Below are 19,613 nucleotides of genomic sequence, written 5' to 3' on the forward strand. Positions count from 1 at the left end.
CTTCCTGTCCCAGGCTGGGGCTCCACTACTGCACACAGTGCTGCTGCTCAGGGGGAACCTCTCCAGAGACTGACTGTTGACAGAGGATGTCTGGAGGCAAGTAGAAAGGAAGGACCTGAGATGTAGAAAACCCATAAGCCTACAATAGGAAATTCAGACAAATGACATTGCTATGTACGTGTAAAAGCTGTATTATTTTTCTATAAACTTCCATACAATAAAGGTTAAATAGACTAACATTATCACAAACCTGCTCCGGGGGTTCTACTAAGCTATATGGAATTGTTTTAAGGTCATACAAAGGATAATTTTGCTTTTTGATTTGGAATTTTATGACCACTTGCAGTAACAAAAAAATATATATTTAAAAAATATATATATATTTTTTGTTGGCCTTACTGCTATTAGTCCATACAAACGGGTTGAAAAAAATATTCACTACATGAAACAGATAATATCAAAAGGAAGTTGGTTCTGAAGTGTCTCTCCTATATCTGAGAGATAAGAAAGATCAGGAATAGTTTTATTTATTTATTTTTTTTTACATGTATTTAACCCCCTTTTTTTGTGCATTTGACAGACTCCATCTACACGGCATTCAGACCGCTTGACTTCTTCCAAATTGTTACGTTACAGCCTTATTCTAAAATGGATTCATAAAAAAAAATCTCAGCAATCTACACACAATAACGACAACAGGTTTTATACATTTTTGCAAATGTATTAAATAAAAAACATAACTTATTTACATAAGTATTCAGACCCTTTGCTATGAGACTCAAAATTGAGCTCAGGTGCATCCTGTTTCCATTGATCATCCTTAAGATGTTTCTACAACTTGATTGGAGTCCACCTGTGGTAAATTCAATTGATTGGACATGATTTGGAAAGGCACACACCTGCTATGTAAGGTTCCACAGTTGGCAGTGCATGTCAGAGAAAAAACAAAGCCGTGAGGTCGAAGGAATTGTCTGTAGAGCTCTGAGACAGGATTGTGTCGAGGCACAGATCTGGGGAAGGGTACCAAAACATTTCTACAGCATTGAAGGTCACCAAGAACACAGTGGCCTCCCTCTTATGTGGAAGAAGTTTGGAACCACCAAGACTCTTCCAAGAGCTGGCCGACTGGCCAAACTGAGCAATCGGGGGAGAACGACCTTGGTCAGGGAGGTGACCAAGATCCCGATGGTCACTCTGACAGAGCTCCAGAGTTCCTCCTTGAAGATGGGAGAACCTTCCAGAAGGACAACAATCTGTGTAGCACTCCACCAGTCAGGCCTTAATAGTAGAGTGGCCAGACGGAAGCCACTCTTCAGTAAAACGCACATGACAGCCCGCTTGGAGTTTGCCAAAAGGCAGCTAAAGGACTCTCAGACCATGAGAAGCAAGATTCTCAGGTCCGATGAAACTAAGATTGAACTCTTTGGCCTGAATGCCAAGCGTCACGTCTGGAGGAAACCTGCCACCATCCCTACGGTGAAGCATCATGCTGTGGAAATGGCAGCATCATGCTGTAGAAATGGCAGCATCAAGCGATGCTCCCCATCTAACTTGACAGAGCTTGAGAGGATTTGCAGAGAAGAATGGGAGAAATTCCCCAAATACACTTGTGCCAAGATTGTAGCGTCATACCCAAGACTCGAGGCTATAATCGCTGCCTAAGGTGCTTCAACAAAGTACTGAGTAAAGGGTCTGAATACTTATGTAAATGTAATACCAGTTTTATGTTTATAAATTTGCAAACATTTCTAAAAACCTGTTTTTGCTTTGTCATTATGGGGTATTGTGTGTAGATTGATGAGGTGGGGAAACGATTGAATCCATTTTAGAATAAGGTTGTAACATAACAAAATGTGGAAAAAGTCAAGGGGTCTGAATACTTTCAGAATGCACCGTATATGGTTACTCCCCTGTGAGTCCTCATGTGACCCGTCCGATTAGTGCCAGTCCTCAAACATTTGTCACAAAAACAGCAATAGTATGGTTTTTCACCTGTGTGGATCCTTGTGTTGCTTTCAGATGTTCACTCTGAAACAAGCCTCTGCCACAATCAGGGCAGACATATGATTTCTCTCTTGTATGAGGCCTCATGTGCACTCTAAGATGGGAACCAGTGCTGAATGAGTCCTTGTGTGCACTGTCAGCTTTCAATTCCTTACAAAACATTTACGACAAATGTTACACGTAAACTTCGCTGTAAGGTGCATTTGCAGGTGATCTTTCATACTTTCCAAGGACTCAATGCATTTTTCACACACACCACAAGGATGTTCTATATCCATTGTATGAATTTTCACATGATTCACTAAAGAACACATGTAACGAAAAGACATGCCACACACCTTACAATGACAAGAAGCATTATGACGTTGACTGGGTGATTTCAGATTGGATGACTGTAGAATTCCTACCCTTATTATTGACACAGGATCTTTGTCTTTTTACTGTCCATGTTATATTTGATTTGCCGGGCTTAAAACCTGACTGAGGGACTTAACTTTCCACCCCATTGACTGCAGAACAGTCTGGATTACTGCAGCAAGAGAATGACAGTCACTGGTTAGTTCTGATACTATGTAGTCCTCTTCATAAGGTTCTGTATGGATCTATTTAGTTGAGGTGCTGGGGAGAGATACCCTTTCTTCATTAACTTAATGTTGACCACGCTAAAGATACGAGTGCAGAATTAGGTTCTCATCACAGTCACTTTTCACACAGGCAGGAGTGAATATGGAGTATTTGGTATCATCTTCCAGCTTTGGAAGCTGCTCTTCCCACTGACTGGTCCTGAGCTCCCCACGTTCCTCTGTAATATGTGTAGGCTCTTGGCCCTCCTGTCCCAGACTAGGGCTCCACTCTTGCACACAGTACTGCTGATCAGGGGGAACCTCCTGATCACCATGGAGAGTGAGCTGCTGGAGGTCTGGATGAAATGACAATGTAAACGTCATGAGTCGCCTAGGATAGACTGCAATCACAAAACACAATACACAGCATTAACATTGAAAACCCAAAAGCTGATATGAGTTGCCCAATAAATACTGTACATTTTGTAGAGTAGTTGAACTAGACAAACTAACGAACCTGCTATGTGTAGCCTGATCTCAGGTTTAATAACAGCGACTTCAAGCAGCCTTTGCAGACAGTCGTTTTCCTCCTTTGAAGGGGAAAGTTCTTCCTGGTACTCAGTTTGCGTTTTATTCAACTGCCCAGAATATCTCATCAACAGCAACTGTTAATCGCTCGTTGAGAAAAACCCGTAACAACTGTATTGAATATTTTTTTAGATAATGCAAGTTGCAGCTAGAAAGCTACCTTCGTGTGCTCTACCCGTGTGCTGAAAACAAAAGGTGAACACTGCACGCTATCCTGATCTTGCTGTAGCAAGCTAGGTATTGCCGCCACCACGATCAAAGCAAAGCTACAAACAAGACAACCGGGGTGCGTTCAGTTCATTTCAACGTGTGTAGCACGTGACGGTTTGAGGTGCGTTTGCTCCCGTTTGGTGGGTGTGATCACTTGAAATCGCAAAACTCGTGCAGCACACAGCCCACCATACAATCTCTCTCTGGCCCCCATAATCACATCGGTATCAAACTGGTCGTTCAGTACAGTATCGTTTCCGTTGAATTAAACATTCAATACCGTTCTGTCGTACTGAACGCACCCCTGATCCCATGGCAACGGTGCACGGAACATTAGTTGCTAAGCAACATTGTAGTGAAAGTTATTTTTTTGCTAGCTGCTACTAGTCAAGTGACCTAGCTAGCTATGAAGTTCACCCACACTTTTCTTGCAAGTCAAGACGTGTTTTTCATTCAAAGGTTTGGGGTTTTGTCTAACGTTATTTGCTGTTAGGAATATTCAATAATATGCGATAATATCTGAGAAGCTGTAACCAGTTACCACTTGTTGTTGTTGGTCTAAAGTTCTGTTCCTAGCTAAGTAATGTTAGCTAACTTAGCAAGCAACGCGTGAATACTAACTTCTGTGGGAATTCTCTTTTGCAGTTCCAACCAGGATGTGCCCAGCATTGAAGACAGACACAGAGATACTGGTCAGTACTATAGCTAGTTAGTTAAATGAGAAACATTTTAACATGAGGCGTTGTACAATATTTTATTACAAAGTATCCTATGCCAACAAAACACAAACGTGATTGTTGTTGTGATCAGGTAAGATTGTACTTATAACGTTACTAGTCAGGACCCGGTTTCCCGATAGCGATGGAATATCGTGTTTTAATTACGCATATTTCCTACAGAGGCAGAAGATGTAACATGCGTTTCACAAAACACCACACAGAGAGGTTTGCTGTGCGTCGTTGGAGCATGATGTGTCGATCCTGATAGAATAGAAAGAAAGGGAGCGCTGCTCTCGGATCAGCTTTCTCCATTCAAATCTTTCCTTAACATTATCATTATTTCACAAAACTGACGAGGGATCAGCTCCTAGAGAGATATAACTACCTACGGCTCTAAATATTGAGGTGGCTTATTCTAATGCTTACCCCCCCCAAAAAATGCACTGAATCACCGATTTGCCACATCATTGCACACGTTAGGCTACACATCATATATTGAGACCAATTACAGACCTTAGATTGAACATGAAATGTATTTCAATATGATTAAAATAAGCCTATAGCCAACTGTTTATATGTTAATGCATAATCTCGGTTGCTTGTTTTGATTAATTGCAAAGACACTGGCAACTTTGTTTTTCTAGTCAACTTTGGTCGGAAGTTATCAGCGGTCACAGAGAGATGGGTAAATCATGTGATTTCATGTTTAGCGGTTCTACGAATAGTCTGAGGCGGGCGTCAGATTACGAACGTTTTCAAGTGCAACGTTAATAACGATGGATTTGAGAATGTCTCGGAGATTTAACGATGCTCCAACAAAGGTTCTAACGATTCTATAAGATGCTTTTGGGAAACCGTCCCCAGATGTTTTACGGTTACTCACATATTTACAGTATTTTTACAAAATGATTACAATAATTGCAGTAGTCTATCACCTAGCCTGCTAAATGCAAGCTTCATCTGATTTATTCTAAGAGGACATCAGAGAATGCCTATGAGAGACTCATCCTGCACCACCTACAGCACTATGGACTCTTTACAAGTAGGTTGGCACTTGGCAACCTGACACAATTACTGGAAACTCAAGAGGCTTGCCTTGCATCATTTGTTTACATAAATGTTACTTGGTGAGACCTGACCTACATCATTCCACTCTCTGTCAAATTACCATGCAATTTAATCCTGCAAATCAATCAATTCAAGGGCACCAGTCTTACCCCAACAAACAAGATGCCATTGTGACCTTTTATACAGTAGTTGAGCATAGTACATGAGATTGTGCTACTGCTACTCTTGCCATATTAGCCAGTTATGTAACATGTTTACATACACAAATAAAATGTTTATGCATTCTTTGCTATAAACCAAGAAAAAAAACCATTACAGAGTGCTTCCCTCAGAAATGTCAATTCTCTCCCCTCAGGCACAGATAATTATTTCCAAGGCAACCTCTTAAGACAAAGATGGAGGGATTCCCACCACCCTGGCTCAAGCCACCCAGGCACCCACTCCTCTGACAGCAATAATTCCAACATGGAGGATGAGGAGCAGGAGCCTGGCAGGAGGGCATGTAAGATGAGAGCCACAATATGGACATGCAAAAAGGACAAATGGGTCAAAATAGCGAATAAAGCTATTTTACACTTGAACTATAACAATTTACTCTTCATCTGGATAGTAGTAGGGTAAGGGTTTTTGTTAGCGGTGTATAGTTGCTAAATGGTTAAAATTGGATTTGTGGTTAAAGTGTTAAGCAAAGCCCACAAGTTTGTGTCATGGGCAGATAGTGATGACTGATAAACAAGAGGGCTGGTATACCTTGTTGTATTTCACAATAGAGCGTGATTCCCAGGCTTCTCCAATGCTGGGTCATGTTACTTTTGGATGTGATGCAGCAGTGTAATCCAGTTGATTAAAGCAATCCAGTCCACCTGCTCCATGTAATACCTTGATTACAGGATACAGAGGGCGGTGTCATTTTAGTCATCTTTTAAAGCCCTGTCATCCCAAAAGACCAGATTAGATCTCTATTGAATGCCTCCGCTAGTTACGGTTAAGCATCTTATTATTAGCGTCTACTACCATCAATCGGCTTTGTTTTTCTCAGCAGGATATATCAAATATTATACATATAGTGCATTCGGAGGGTATTCAGACCCCATGACTTTTTCCACATTTTACGTGAGAGCCTTGTTCTTAAATTGATTAAATTATTGTTTTTCCTCATCAATCTACACACAATACCCCATAATGACAAAGTGAAAACAGGTTTTTAGAAATATTTGCAAATGTATTAAAAAACAGAAATACCTTATTTACAGAAGTTTTCAGACCCGTTGCTATGAGAATCGAAATTGAGCTCAGGTGCATCCTGTTTCCATTGATCATCCTTGACATGTTTCTACAACTTGATTGGAGTCCACCTGTGGTAAATTCAATTGATTGGACATGATTTGGAAAGGCACACACCTGTCTATATAAGGTCCCCAAGTTGACAGTGCATGTCAGAGCAAAAACCAAGCCATGAGGTTGAAGGAATTGTCCGTAGAGCTCCGAGACAGGATTGTGTTGAGGCACAGATCTGGGGAAGGGTACCAAAATAAATCTGCAGCATTTAAGGGTCCCCAAGAACACAGTGGCCTCCATCATTCTTAAATGGAAGACGTTTGGAACCACCAATACTCTTTCTAGAGCTGGCCGTCTGGCCAAACTGAGCTATCAGGGGAGAACAGCCTTGGTCAGGGAGGTGACCAAGAACCCGATGGTCACTCTAGCAGAGCTCCAGAGTTCCTCTGTGGAGATGGGAGAACCTTCCAGAAGGACAAACATCTCTGCAGCACTCCACCAATCAGGCCTTTATGGCACATGGCAGCCCACTTGGAGTTGCCAAAGAGCACCTAAAAGATTTTCTGGTCTGATGACACCAAGATTGAACTCTTTGGCCTGAATGCCAAGCGTCACTTCTGGAGGAATCCTGACACCATCCCTATGGTGAAGCATGGTGGTGGCAGCATCATGCGGTGGGAATGTTTTTCAGCGGCAGGGACTGGGAGACTAGTCAGAATCGAGGAAAAGATGAACAGCACAAATTACAGAGAGACCCTTGATGAAAACCTGCTCCAGAGCGCTCAAGACTGGGGATAAGGTTCACATTCCAACAGGGCAACGACCCTAAGCACACAGCCAAGACAACACAGGTGTGGCTTCGGGACAAGTCTCTGAATGTCCTTGAGTGGCCCAGCCAGACCCCGGAATTGAACCCGATCAAACATCTCTAGAGAGACATGAAAATAGCTGTGCAGCAACGCTCCCCATCTAACCTGACAATGCTTGAGTGGATCTGCAGTGAAGAATGGGAGAAACTCCCCAAATACAGGTGTGCCAAGCTTGTAACTTCATACCCAAAGAAGACTCGAGGCTGTAATCGCTGCAAAAGGTGCGTCAACAAAGTGCCGAGTAAAGGGTAGATGTAAATGTGATAGTATGTAAATGTAATATTTCAATTTATTTTTAATACATTTGCAAAAATGTCATTATGGCATATTGTGTGTAGATTGAAGCAGATCATTTTTTTTATTTTATCCATTTTAGAATAAGGCTGTAACATAACAAAATTTGGAATAAGTCAAGGGGTCTAAATACTTTATACAGTGTAGACATTGTTAATGTTGTAAATGACTGTTGTAGCTGGAAACGGCAGATTTTTAATGGAATATCTATATAGGCGTACAGAGGCCCGTAATCAGCAACCATCACTCCTGTGTTTCAATGGCATGTTTTTTAAATTAATTTTAAATTTTTTTATTTCACCTTTATTTAACCAGGTAGGCTAGTTGACAACAAGTTCTCATTTGCAACTGCGACCTGGACAAGATAAAGCACAACAATTTGACACATACAACAACACAGAGTTACACATGGAATAAACAAAACATAGTCAATAATACAGTAGAACAAAAAAACAAAAAGTCTATATACAGTGAGTGCAAATGCGGTAAGATAAGGAAATAAATAGGCCATGGTGGCGAAGTGATTATGGAATGGTAGATGTGCATAAGATGAATGTGCAAGTAGAGATACTGGGGTGCAAAGGAGCAAGATAAATAAATACAGTATGGGGATGAGGTAGGTAGATAGGCTGTTTACAGATGGGCTATGTACAGGTGCAGTGATCTGTGAGCTGCTCTGACAGATGGCGCTTAAAGCTAGTGAGGGAGACATGAGTCTCCAGCTTCAGAGACGTTTGCAGTTCGTTCTAGTCAGTGGCAGCAGAGAACTGGAAGGAAAGACGACCAAAAGAGGAATTGGCTTTGGGGGTGACCAATGAGATATACCTGCTGGAGCGCATGCTATGAGTGGGTGCTGCTATGGTGACCAGTGAGCTGAGATAAGGTGGGGCTTTACCTAGCAGAGACTTGTAGATAACTGGTAGCCAGTGGGTTTGGCGACGAGTATGAAGCAGGGGCCAACCAACGAGAGCCTACAGGTCGCAATGGTGGGTAGTGTATGGGGCTTTGGTGACAAAACAGATGGCACTGTAATAGACTGCATCCAGTTTGTTGAGTAGAGTGTTGGAGGCTATTTTATAGATGAAATCACTGAAGTCGAGGATCGGTAGGATGGTCAGTTTTACGAGGGTATGTTTGGCAGCATGAGTGAAGGATGCTTTGTTGCGATATAGGAAGCCGATTCTAGATTTAATTTTGGATTGGAGATGCTTAATGTTTGGAAGGAGAGTTTACAGTCTAACCAGGCACCCAGGTATTTGTAGTTGTCCACGTATTCTAAGTCAGAGCCAAACCAGAGTAGTGATGCTGGACAGGCGAGCAGGGGCGGGCAGTGATCGGTTGAATAGCATGCATTTAGTTTTACTTGCATTTAAGAGCAGTTGGAGGCCACGGAAGGAGAGTTGTACGGCATTGAAGCTCGTCCGGAGGTTAGTTAACACAGTGTCCAAAGAGGGGCCAGAAGTATACAGAATGGTGTTGTCTGTGTGGAGGTGTATCAGAGAATCACCAGCAGCAAGAGCAACGTCATTGATGTAAACAGAGAAGAGAGTCGGCCTGAGGATTGAACCCTGTGGCACCCCCATAGAGACTGCCAGAGGTTTGGACAACAGGCCCTCCGATTTGACACACTGAACTCTGTCTGAGAAGTAGTTGGTAAACCAGGCGAGGATATCATTTGAGAAACCAAGGCTGTCGAATCTGCCAATAAGAATGTGGTGCTTGACAGAGTTGAAAGCCTTGGCCAGGTCGATGAATACAGCTGCACAGTAATGTCTCTTATCGATGGCGGTTATGATGTCGTTTAGAACCTTGAGCGTGGCTGAGGTGCACCCATGTCCAGCTCTGAAACAAGATTGCATAGCGGAGAAGGTACAGTGGGATTTGAAATGATCGGTAATCTGTTTGTTAACTTGGCTTTCGAAGACCTTAGAAAGACAGGGTAGGATAGATATAGGTCTGTAGAAGTTTGGGTCAAGAGTGTCCCCCCCCTTTGAAGAGGGGGATTACCGCGGCAGCTTTCCAATCTTTGGGAATCTCAGACGATACGAAAGAGAGGTTGAACAGGCTAGTAATAGGGGTTGCAACAATTTTGGCAGATAATTTTAGAAAGAGAGGGTCCAGATTATCTAGCCCATCTGATTTGTAGGGGTCCACATTTTGCAGCTCTTTCAGAACATCAGCTATCTGGATTTGGGTGAAGGAGAAATGGTGGGGCTTTGGCGGATTGCTGTGGAGGGTGCCGGGCAGTTGACCGGGGTAGGGTAGCCATGTGGAAAGCATGGCCAGCCGTAGAGAAATGCTTTTTGAAATTCTCAATTATAGTGGATTTATCGGTGGTGACAGAGTTTCCTAGCCTCAGAGCAGTGGGCAGCTGGTAGGAGATGCTCTTATTTTCCATGGACTTTACAGTGTCCCAGAACATTTTTGAGTTAGTACTTCAGGATGCAAATTTCTGTTTGAAAAAGCTAGCCTTAGCTTTCCTAACTGCCTGTGTATATTTGTTCCTAACTTCTCTGAAAAGATGCATATCACGGGGGCTATTCGATGCTAATGCAGAACGCTACAGGATGTTTTTGTGCTGGTCAAGGGCAGACAGGTCTGGGGTGAACCAAGGACTATATCTATTCCTAGTTCTATTTTTTTTGAATGGGGCATGCTTATTTAAGATACTGAGGAAGGCACTTTTAAAGAATAGCCAGGCATCATCTACTGACGGGATGAGGTCAATGTCATTCCAGGATATCCCAGACAGGTCAATTAGAAAGGCCTGCTCACAGAAGTGTTTTAGGGAGCGTTTGACAGTGATGAAGGCTATTCCATGCAAGAAATTGCCAAAGAACTGAAGATCTGGTACAATGCTGTGTACTACTCCCTTCACAGAACAGTGCAAACTGGCTCTAACCAGAATAGAAAGAGAAGTGGGAGGCCCCGGTGCACAACTGAGCAAGAGCAAGTACATGAGAGTGTCTAGTTTGAGAAACAGCCGCCTCACAAGTCCTCAACTGGCACTTTCATTAAATAGTACCCGCAAAATACCAGTCTCAACGTCAACAGTGAAGTGGCGACTCCGGGATGCTGGCCTTCTAGGCAGAGTTGCAAAGAAAACGCCGTATCTCAGACTGGCCAATAAAAAGAAAGATGGGCAAAAACCACAGACGTTGGACAGAGGAACTCTGCCTGGAAGGCCAGCATCCCGGAGTCACTTCTTCACTGTTGACGTTGAGACTGGTGTTTTGCGGGTACTATTTAATGAAGCTTATAGTCCCTCTAAGCGCAAACCAGATGGGATGGCGTATTGTTGCAGAATGCTGTTGTAGCCATGTTGGTTAAGTGTGCCTTGAATTCAAAAAAAGTCACAGTGTCACCAGCAAGGCACCATCACACCACCTCATCCATGCTTCACGGTGGGAACCACACATGCAGAGATCATCCGTTCACATACTCTGCGTCTCACAAAGACACGGTGGGTGGAACCAAAAATCTCACATTTGGACTCATCAGACAGATTTCCACAGGTCTAATGTCCATTGCTCGTGTTTCTTGGCCCAAACAAGTTTCTTCTTATTGGTGTCCTTTAGTAGTGGTTTCCTGGCAGCAATTCAACCATGAAGGCCTGATTCACGCAGTCTCCTCTGAACAGTTGATGTTGAGATGTGTATGGACTGTGTGAAGCATTTATTTGGGCTGCAATTTCTGAGGCTGGTAACTGTAATGAATTTATCCTCTGCAGAAGAGATAACTCTTGGTCTTCCTTTCCTGTGGTGGTCCTCATGAGAGCCAGTTTCATTATATCGCTTGATGGTTTTTGCAACTGCACTTGAAGAAACAGTTCTTAATGTTGTTAATGTTCTTGTAAGTTCTTAATGTTGGACTTAATGTTGGATTTCTGAATTGACTGACCTTCATGTCTTAAAGTAATGATGGACTGTCATTTCTCTTTGCTTATTCGAGACATAATATGGACTTGGCCTTTTACCAAATAGGGATATCTTCTGTATACCCTCCTACCTTGTCACAACACAACTGATTGGCTCAAACACATTAAAAAGGCAAGAAATTCCACAAATGTACTTTTAACAAGGCACACCTGTTAATTGAAAGGCATTCCCGATGACTACCTCATGAAGCTGGTTGAGAGAATGCCAAGAGTGTGCAAAGCTGTCATCAAGGCAAAGGGTGGCTACTGTGTGTTATTTCATATTTTTGATGTCTTCACTATTATTCTACAATGTAGAAAATAGTACAACTAAAGAAAAGCCCTTGAATGAGTAGGTGTATCCAAATTTGTGACTGGTACTGTATATATACATATGGTGGTAGTACGTGCCAGGTGCACTGGTTTGAGTGTGTCAAGAACTGCAACGCTGCTGTTTTGACTTACACTACTGTTGCTTTTATGTTTTTCCTGTACATAGGTATATTTTTATCATATATGTATAATTCTATCACCTTTTTTTGTGATGCAGTGATGTTTTCTATCTATCCCCCAGTCACCTTGCACCTGGGACAGGCCCTCAGGACCAGGCAGCTGGTGATAGATTTTGACGGGGAGCGTCCCATCCCCCGGCTTAGGGAGCCCCTGGACCTGTTTGCCATCCCCTCCACCCCTTTCCAGGGGGTCCGCTGGCCCATTGAGTATGAGGTCTTCAAGGAAGCCATACACCACATAGGTACATACCACTGAACTGTATATGCTGTAACAAACACTAAGTGTTGTTTTGACCTGTGCAGTGTTTTGAGCAGTCCAGAGCTATCCATTACAGAGTTCTGTTTCTCAGTGGGCTCCACATTTTTGAACTATTATACAGTATCGTGTTAATCCAAATTGAAATGTTATTGTTATTGAAATACTGTATATTGCTGTGTTCTAGAGTGGGACCCTCCAGACCCAGAGCCGTTCTACCAACCCACGGGCCATGAGAGGGCCCCCATGCCTGTCGGGGAGGAAAAGGGGAACGTGGTTTACTGCATTGACCCAGGTAACCCTAACTCTATGTCAGTAACCCTAACTCTATGTCAGTAAGGTATATAGTGGTGCCCTTAGTAGGCCTTCATTTTCTGACAGTGTTACCTCTCTCACCTGTCCTTCCAGCTCCTGTTCTTATTCTTTCCCCTGTTTAGGCACAAAGACCTCCTACTTCACCTACTCTCGTGTGGGAGGAAGCCGGGGGCCCATCAAGAGCTCCACCTCTTGTGCCATGCATCAGGACAAGTCCACCCTGGCCTTTGAGTCACGCTTTGAGAGCGGCAACCTGCAGAAGGCAGTTCAAGTGTGAGTCTACTGAGCCTGTATAACTGTTTAACCCATTTACAATTTACAAATTGTTGCTAAGTTGCAGGGAGGGTAACTGTGTGTAGGGAAGAATATTTCCTTCTCACTCTCTTTCTATCCCCCTCTCCCCCTTACACAGCGGTGTCCATGACTATGAGCTCACCCTCCGCACCGACATGTACACCACCAAGCACACGCAGTGGTTCTACTTCCGGGTCAGAAACATGAAGGCGGGGGTCACCTATCGCTTCACCATAGTCAACCTGATGAAGGCTAGCAGCCTGTATTGCCTGGGCATGAGGCCTCTGCTCTACTCTGAAAGAGCCGCCTGGGAGAAGGGAGAGGGCTGGCGCCGAACTGGCTCCAACATCAGATACTACCGCAACCAGCACCACCAGGCTGAGCAGGACAACAACACTACCACCAACACAAAGTCCCTACACTCCCTTACATGGACCGGCCAGTTCCCCTACGACTTTGACACCTGCTATTTGGCCCACTGCTACCCCTACACCTACTCCCACCTGCAGCGCTACCTCAGCCGCCTCACCTCCAACTCCGCCACCGGCGCCTACTGCAAGCTGCGGGTGCTGTGTCGCAGCCTGGCCGGCAATGCTGTGCACGTGCTGACAGTGACATCACCAGGAGGGGGGTGGATGGATAGGAGTGCCAAGCGGGCGGTGGTGGTTACAGCCAGGGTGCACCCCGGGGAGACCAACAGCTCCTGGATGATGCAGGGCTTCCTGGACTTCCTGCTAGGAGAGTCAGACGACGCCAGGCTGCTAAGGGAGACTTTTGTGTTTAAGGTCGCTGACGCACTTTGGGCCTTTTTATATTTGTAAATATCCATGTGTTTCATTTATGTATTTTACTGCCATGTGGGATAAATTACGTTTTCCCGTCAGAATTAGAAACACCCAATAAAGACACTCATGTTGATTGTTGTGTTTCTCCCTTGCGGACTTGCAGGTGGTGCCCATGCTGAACCCAGACGGGGTGGTTGTGGGGAACTATCGCTGCTCTCTGGCCGGCAGGGACCTGAACAGGAACTACAATACCCTGCTGAGGGACTCCTTCCCCTGTGTCTGGCACACCAGGAACATGGTCAAGAGGTGCGATGCGGGAAGCAGGAGGATACTCAAACAGATGTGACACAGTCATGCCTTTCTAACCTATGGAGAGGTTTGTAAGTTCACTCTGCCTTTTCTGACCTCTGACCCTGTTGCCATGGTTTTCCCTCTGTCCTTGTTGTTGCCTTGGCACCCAAGACTGATGGCTGAGAGGGACGTGGTGTTGTATTGTGATTTCCACGGTCACAGTCGTAAGAACAACGTCTTCATGTATGGCTGTACCAACAGCGATGATGCCACACAACGGCTCCATGAGAGAGTCTTCCCGCTCATGATGAGCAAGAACGCCAATGACAAGGTTCCAATCCGATTGAAATAAAGAAAATCATATTTTTTTTTACTGGATACCTGGCCAAGAAGGCATCTCCAGTATAAAACCACAGTACATTTATGTTATAAATCAAAGCTAGGGAGTCAAACACAATGTTTGTGCCCTCTTCCTGTAGTTCTCGTTCAGGAGCTGTAAGTTCAGAGTTCATCAGAGTAAAGAGGGAACAGGACGCGTCGTCATGTGGAGGCTGGGCATTAGGAACAGCTACACCATGGAGTCCACCTTTGGAGGCTCCACTCTGGGTAAGCATGCACAGGGTGTAGTGTGTGTATATGTGTATGCATGCTATAGAGCTTCATTTCCATTCTGTATTATAGGGAACAGGAAGGGGACCCATTTCTCCACCAGGGACCTGAAGTCTCTGGGGTACTACTTATGTGACACACTGCTGGACTACTGTGATCCCGACCCAACCAAGGTGAGTGGAGTCAACCTCTCACTACCACAGTGACCAAGGTTACATCTCAGCTTGTCATGTTGATGAACCATAATATGTGTGTGTGTGTGTGTGTGTGTGTGTGTGTTAGACCAGTCACTGCCTAGCTGAGTTGCGGGCGATGTTAAGGCAGGAGCTCAGAGAGAGGCTGGGCCAGGAGGTCGACTCTGATGGATCTCTCAGCGTCTCCATTTCTGACATTGAGTCCAGGTAAGGAAGGTTTTAGAGCATCACACACACACACACACACATACACCTAAATGTCCTTTTTGTGTCTCCTCCACAGTACCAGCGGCTCAAACAGCACAGAGTCTGATGGCCTGCCTGTCCATCTACTGAACCGAATTGATGAGGTGCCGTTTGAACCTTAACCTTCGTATGACCTCAGTTATGTTTGTGTACAATAGCTTTAACTGAGTCTAATGCCAACTTATTTTCTAGCAGAGCCAAGTGAAGAAGAAACACCTGAGGAGTGGTAAGGAGAGGAACAGACTGAGACAGGAGAGAGTGAGAAACGTCGACCCAAAGGTCCTCCACAGGAACATCAAGAACATAGTGAGAAGAACACACACACACAACACATTAGTGCAGCTCATCCACCAGATACAATGAAACATACAGTGGTCCCTAATACATAAAAGGCTGGGAGAGATATACAGACAATATAGCGTAATTGGGCAAGTTCGTTTTGCATTGCCTTTTGCCCCGGAAGGGTGGAGATTTCACTTTAGGAACAAAACAAACTTGCCAAATTACATTCTTCCTCCTGTCTGTTCTCTGCAGGACCCTGTGCTACCCACTGAGGACATGGTGAAGGTGAGGATCCAGGAAAAGACGGTGGCCGTGGTCAGAGAGAAGAAGAAGAGAGAGGTATGGATTAGAGAGAAGCTCACACTCTTCCTCATTTGCTTAGACAGATTGTGGCTTTTGCATTTCCCCAGTATCTCATTTCTGAAGACATGCGCTTCTACTTCTGATGTAACGGTATAGGTGCCGTTTGTGGTGAAAGTGAGCCGTCAGACAGGACGCTCCTGGATCCCCCATCCCACCACTCGCATCGGGGTCATAGGCCATGTGACCCTCTGGCAGGAGGAGGAGTCAGAGAAGGTAATGGCTGCCATTCACCCTTCAAGCCCTACTGCATGTTGATAGTTTTGCATTGTCATTAAAGTACTGTTACAGTTCAAATTTTCTCATGGTATTTCACAACAACCTGGGCCTAGAACCCCCCCACCTCCCTTCCAACCTCTTCTCAGTAGGTCAATGCACTCTGAGCATCCCCACCCCATCAAACTTGACAAAAGGCATGAACGAGCAGTGATTGTTTTGTCCTAGTCTGATGCTCAGCATTAACTGTGTTCCAGAATGAATACCTGGATGCTGTAAGGGCCGCATACCTGCGTACTCAGCCACCTGTCACAGGTACATGGATAGACTTTTATCATTAGGAATGGATTTAGTTTTCTGGCCACGTGACTAAAGAAAAACTCTTTTTTTTCTTTCCCAGTTTACATGCAGAATGTTCAGGTTGACATTTATTGTCATGAATCTTGCCCTGTGTAATGAACACGATGGGAGACAGAGAGCTGGTTTCAAGCGCAGCAGGTGTTTATTTGTAAAGGACCACAGGAGGAGGAAGGTAGCTGGGTCCAGGGGCAGGCAGAAGTTCATACACAAGGGGTCCAAAAAGGCAACAGTACAGGCAGGGAAAAGGCTAGTAACGTAGTCTGGGAGATCAGACAATAGGTTGATAACAGGAAATCCGATAGGCTAAAGTACAGGCAGGGAATAGGCAAATGGCGTCGTTAGGGAGGCAGGCCAAAACTATCATACACAGGAGGATTAATTACAGGAAACCCAGCGCTTCGAATAGAAGTGTGTCACAAAACAAACGATTCCTCACAATGATGGGGTGCAAAGAACTGAACTACATAGTGTGTGACAATGACATACAGGTGTGTGAACAGGTGATCAGAATTCAGGTGATTGGGATCTGGAGAGTGAGCTGCGTTCAGGGGATCTATGTGTTTGAGAGTGTGAGCTGGAAAGTGAGCTGCGTTCAGGGTATCTACGTGATTGAGAGTGTGAGTTGGAATCAGACGTTACACCCTCTGCAGAGTGGCCACTTGCTGGCACAGTCACAAAGTAATACAATATTATCTTGACCCTAACCACAATACTAACCCTAATGCCTAACCCTACCCTTAAATTAATTAATTCATTTGTACTTTGCAACTGGCCCATATAGCAGAAATCGCTCAGTTCAGCCTCCAGGGTAATATTTATTACAATAAACATCCCTTCCTCAGAGGAGCCGGAGGAGGAGCGGCTGCAGTATTGGAGTCCCCAGCTGCAGTTTGGCTCCTCCCAGGCCCCGCGTCCGGGTCCTCAGCGGCGCCCCTTATCTTTTACAGCTGTACAGCAACGCGGCTTCTCTGTGCCTGTGCCCACCTCAAAGATCAGGGTTCACACCACCCCCATTCAGCAGCAACCCATGCCCTTCAGCCCCGATCACAGAAGCCACGCTGGGATGAGAGGTGGGTTGGAGCGCAGAAATAGAGTGGGTAGAATGAATGGTACAATATTTACATGAAGAACACACACCCAATATGAAGTTAGGTGTTCGCTAACTGGAAAGTAGTATGATAGTAGAATTAAAGTAGTATGACAAAGAACTGCAATCAGGAGTGTCGTCAGTGGCATTCTTTTCCACCCCACAGTTTAACAGATGCTAATCAAACATTCCAAATATTGCTATTGTAAAGATGTTCGATCAGTATTAATGCTGTTATTACTCTTGTCTTTCAGAGAGGATGCCTGCTTTACACACCAGGTAACTACAGCAAAACATAGCGGTAAAATATGCTCTTTCTTGAAAGTCGACTTAATTTATGACTAAACATACAGGACTGGGACCGTACATCGTCTGCATAAATATGTCAATGTTAAATTGGATAGTCTGTCACACACGTGTGTTTTGTGTTGGAAATGTGTCAGTTCTCCCCCAGTAGTTCCGGGCATGCAGTGCAGGGTGGTCCCTGAGTTCATCCCGCCACAAGGCCTGGAGCCCTGCCGCTCTTCCAATGTCTACCGAGCCAAGTCCCACCACCAGTGTCCACGCCCAGAGAAACAAGGCCACGCAGCCCGGGTCTCCAAACGCTACTACATGCCAGAGGCTCCAACCTCTAACACAGATGCCCTAGAGCCCCTATGGAGGAGCCCAGAAAGGGACTGCACAGCAGGTTTATCAGACGCTATGCCTGTGGGTGAGCAGGACCAGAGTGGACCTCAAGCAGCCTTTGAGAAGCCACCGAGTAAACCTGGGACAGACGGTAACTCCTACCTGCCAGACCTGAGGCACATAGACTTCAGAGGGAAAAGGTTACTGTCCTCTCCACGCCAGGCATTTTGACTTTCTAGTGCGTCTAGCATTAGTGCTGTACATAATATACTGTATATTGGTATACACAGTATAATACAGTGCATATACAACAGATGTTTATTTATGTTTCTTTCACTCTACATGTGAGAATAACTCTCTCCCTCTGAGGTCCTGCCCCAGCTATAACCCCTCTTCCCTCCATCTTTCCTCTGTAGCCATGGCTGTCTATGGGGAGACCAGGCAGGGGCTGGAGTACAGAGGCAGGGCCCCTCAAAGAGAGAGCCGCTGAGGGAGGGAGAAGGCAGGCGTGTATGTGGAGGAGATACAGCAGCAAGGCGTGTGAAAAGCAACCACAGGTACTGAGAGGGTATGCCACCCCTTGGCTTATACCAGTTTTATATTTAAGCAATAAGGCCCGACGAGGAGTTATATATGGCCAATATACCACGGCTAAGGGCTGTTCTTAAGTACGACGCAACGCGAAGTGCCTGGATACAGCCCTTAGCCATGATATATTAGCCATATATCACAAACCCTCAAAGTACCTTATTGCTATTATAAACTGGTTACCAACATAATTAGAGCAGTAAAAATAAATGTTTTGTCATACAAGTGGTATATGGTCTGATATATCACGGCTGTCAGCCAATCAGCATTCAGGGCTCGATTCACCCAGTTTATAAGGTTCTTTATCTTACCAGCTAGTACGTCTAAAAACTACAGTGAAACGCTGAACTTGCTTGCTCTCAGTGGAATGCTTAACTTGCATTCAGAGCTAATTTGAATGGTACCCATTCTTCTCAGGTTGGCCCAGCAGACATTGCAAGAGGAGGATAAACAGGAAATGGGCATTTTACCCCAGATGTCCTCGACCACCCACACCAAGATAGATCATCTGCCCCGACAGCTAGACAGTCTACGTAGGCTCCAGAAACTCAGCCTGGCCAATACCTCCAGGTTCCACTCCAGTGGGAGAGGGGGGGAAGCAGGGACAGGGTTGGATCTGGAGAAGAGGATGGTCGCCAGACCGTCAGGGTCTGCCCCTCCTCGCAGTACAGCACCTTTGAGCTGAGAACCAGGCAGGGACACACATTGGCAAATGTACCAGACAGACTGCTGATACGAACCCCTGAAGATGGGCGGAGACTATAGGAAGTTTCTGCTCTATTTTGACCACAAGAAGATGGATCCACTTTCAGGTCCACTTTCAGGTGGATATCGAAATTACATGTATTTTTGCCTTGATTGTGTGACTTTCTTATTTGATGAGTCTACGTGTCACTTTAAATCTAACTGAACTGTTTTGCATACTTTTTATAATATTTTGTATCCATTTGTCATAATGTAAATTATTTATTTTTCATTTCTCAAATGGGGGCGTAATCAGATTGAGTCACTCCCAATGCAGAAGTTATTTCTGTTAATCAAGAGACAGCTCATCATTAATCATAAAGTATCATATAACATCA

General features: G+C 44.7%; 1 protein-coding gene and 1 long non-coding RNA gene across 9 annotated transcripts; one reads left to right on the forward strand and one right to left on the reverse strand.

Moving 5' to 3' along the window:
- Nucleotides 1-521: 521 nt before the first annotated feature.
- LOC149985503 (uncharacterized) lies at nucleotides 522-3,615 on the reverse strand. The gene is made up of 2 exons (XR_016494949.1): nucleotides 3,085-3,615; nucleotides 522-2,968 (listed from the first exon to the last, which is right to left on the reverse strand). It is a non-coding gene; the product is annotated as an uncharacterized LOC149985503 (long non-coding RNA).
- Nucleotides 3,556-19,613, forward strand: agbl2 (AGBL carboxypeptidase 2). 8 transcript variants are annotated; one of them, XM_021600828.3, is made up of 23 exons: nucleotides 3,556-3,824; nucleotides 4,011-4,057; nucleotides 5,060-5,126; nucleotides 5,508-5,654; nucleotides 12,084-12,263; nucleotides 12,465-12,572; nucleotides 12,715-12,865; nucleotides 13,005-13,671; nucleotides 13,835-13,977; nucleotides 14,134-14,293; nucleotides 14,442-14,568; nucleotides 14,644-14,744; nucleotides 14,854-14,972; nucleotides 15,049-15,115; nucleotides 15,204-15,317; nucleotides 15,546-15,632; nucleotides 15,753-15,869; nucleotides 16,127-16,184; nucleotides 17,072-17,299; nucleotides 17,571-17,595; nucleotides 17,760-18,143; nucleotides 18,360-18,500; nucleotides 18,949-19,613. In XM_021600828.3, the coding sequence occupies exons 2-23, from the start codon at nucleotides 4,022-4,024 to the stop codon at nucleotides 19,214-19,216; spliced, it is 3,495 nt and encodes a 1,164-aa protein (XP_021456503.3). In that variant the 5' UTR covers nucleotides 3,556-3,824; nucleotides 4,011-4,021; the 3' UTR covers nucleotides 19,217-19,613. The 8 variants fall into 8 exon arrangements, with proteins under 8 accessions (XP_021456503.3, XP_021456528.3, XP_021456521.3 ...); XM_021600853.3 differs by having other exon boundaries at nucleotides 17,177-17,299; XM_021600846.3 differs by having other exon boundaries at nucleotides 15,207-15,317.

The sequence above is a fragment of the Oncorhynchus mykiss genome, chromosome 1 (assembly GCF_057628025.1).
Source record: "Oncorhynchus mykiss isolate SJ-2025 chromosome 1, ASM5762802v1, whole genome shotgun sequence".
Taxonomy (NCBI): domain Eukaryota; kingdom Metazoa; phylum Chordata; class Actinopteri; order Salmoniformes; family Salmonidae; genus Oncorhynchus; species Oncorhynchus mykiss.

Bases quoted from the DNA above. Each gene is read 5' to 3' on its own strand.
- agbl2 (XM_021600828.3), top strand. From the start codon at position 4,022: ATGTGCCCAGCATTGAAGACAGACACAGAGATACTG. The intron at 5,655-12,083 runs GTAAGATGAGAG...TCTATCCCCCAG, and splicing joins GGAGCCTGGCAGGAGGGCAT to TCACCTTGCACCTGGGACAG. The intron at 12,866-13,004 runs GTGAGTCTACTG...CCCCTTACACAG, and splicing joins CTGCAGAAGGCAGTTCAAGT to CGGTGTCCATGACTATGAGC.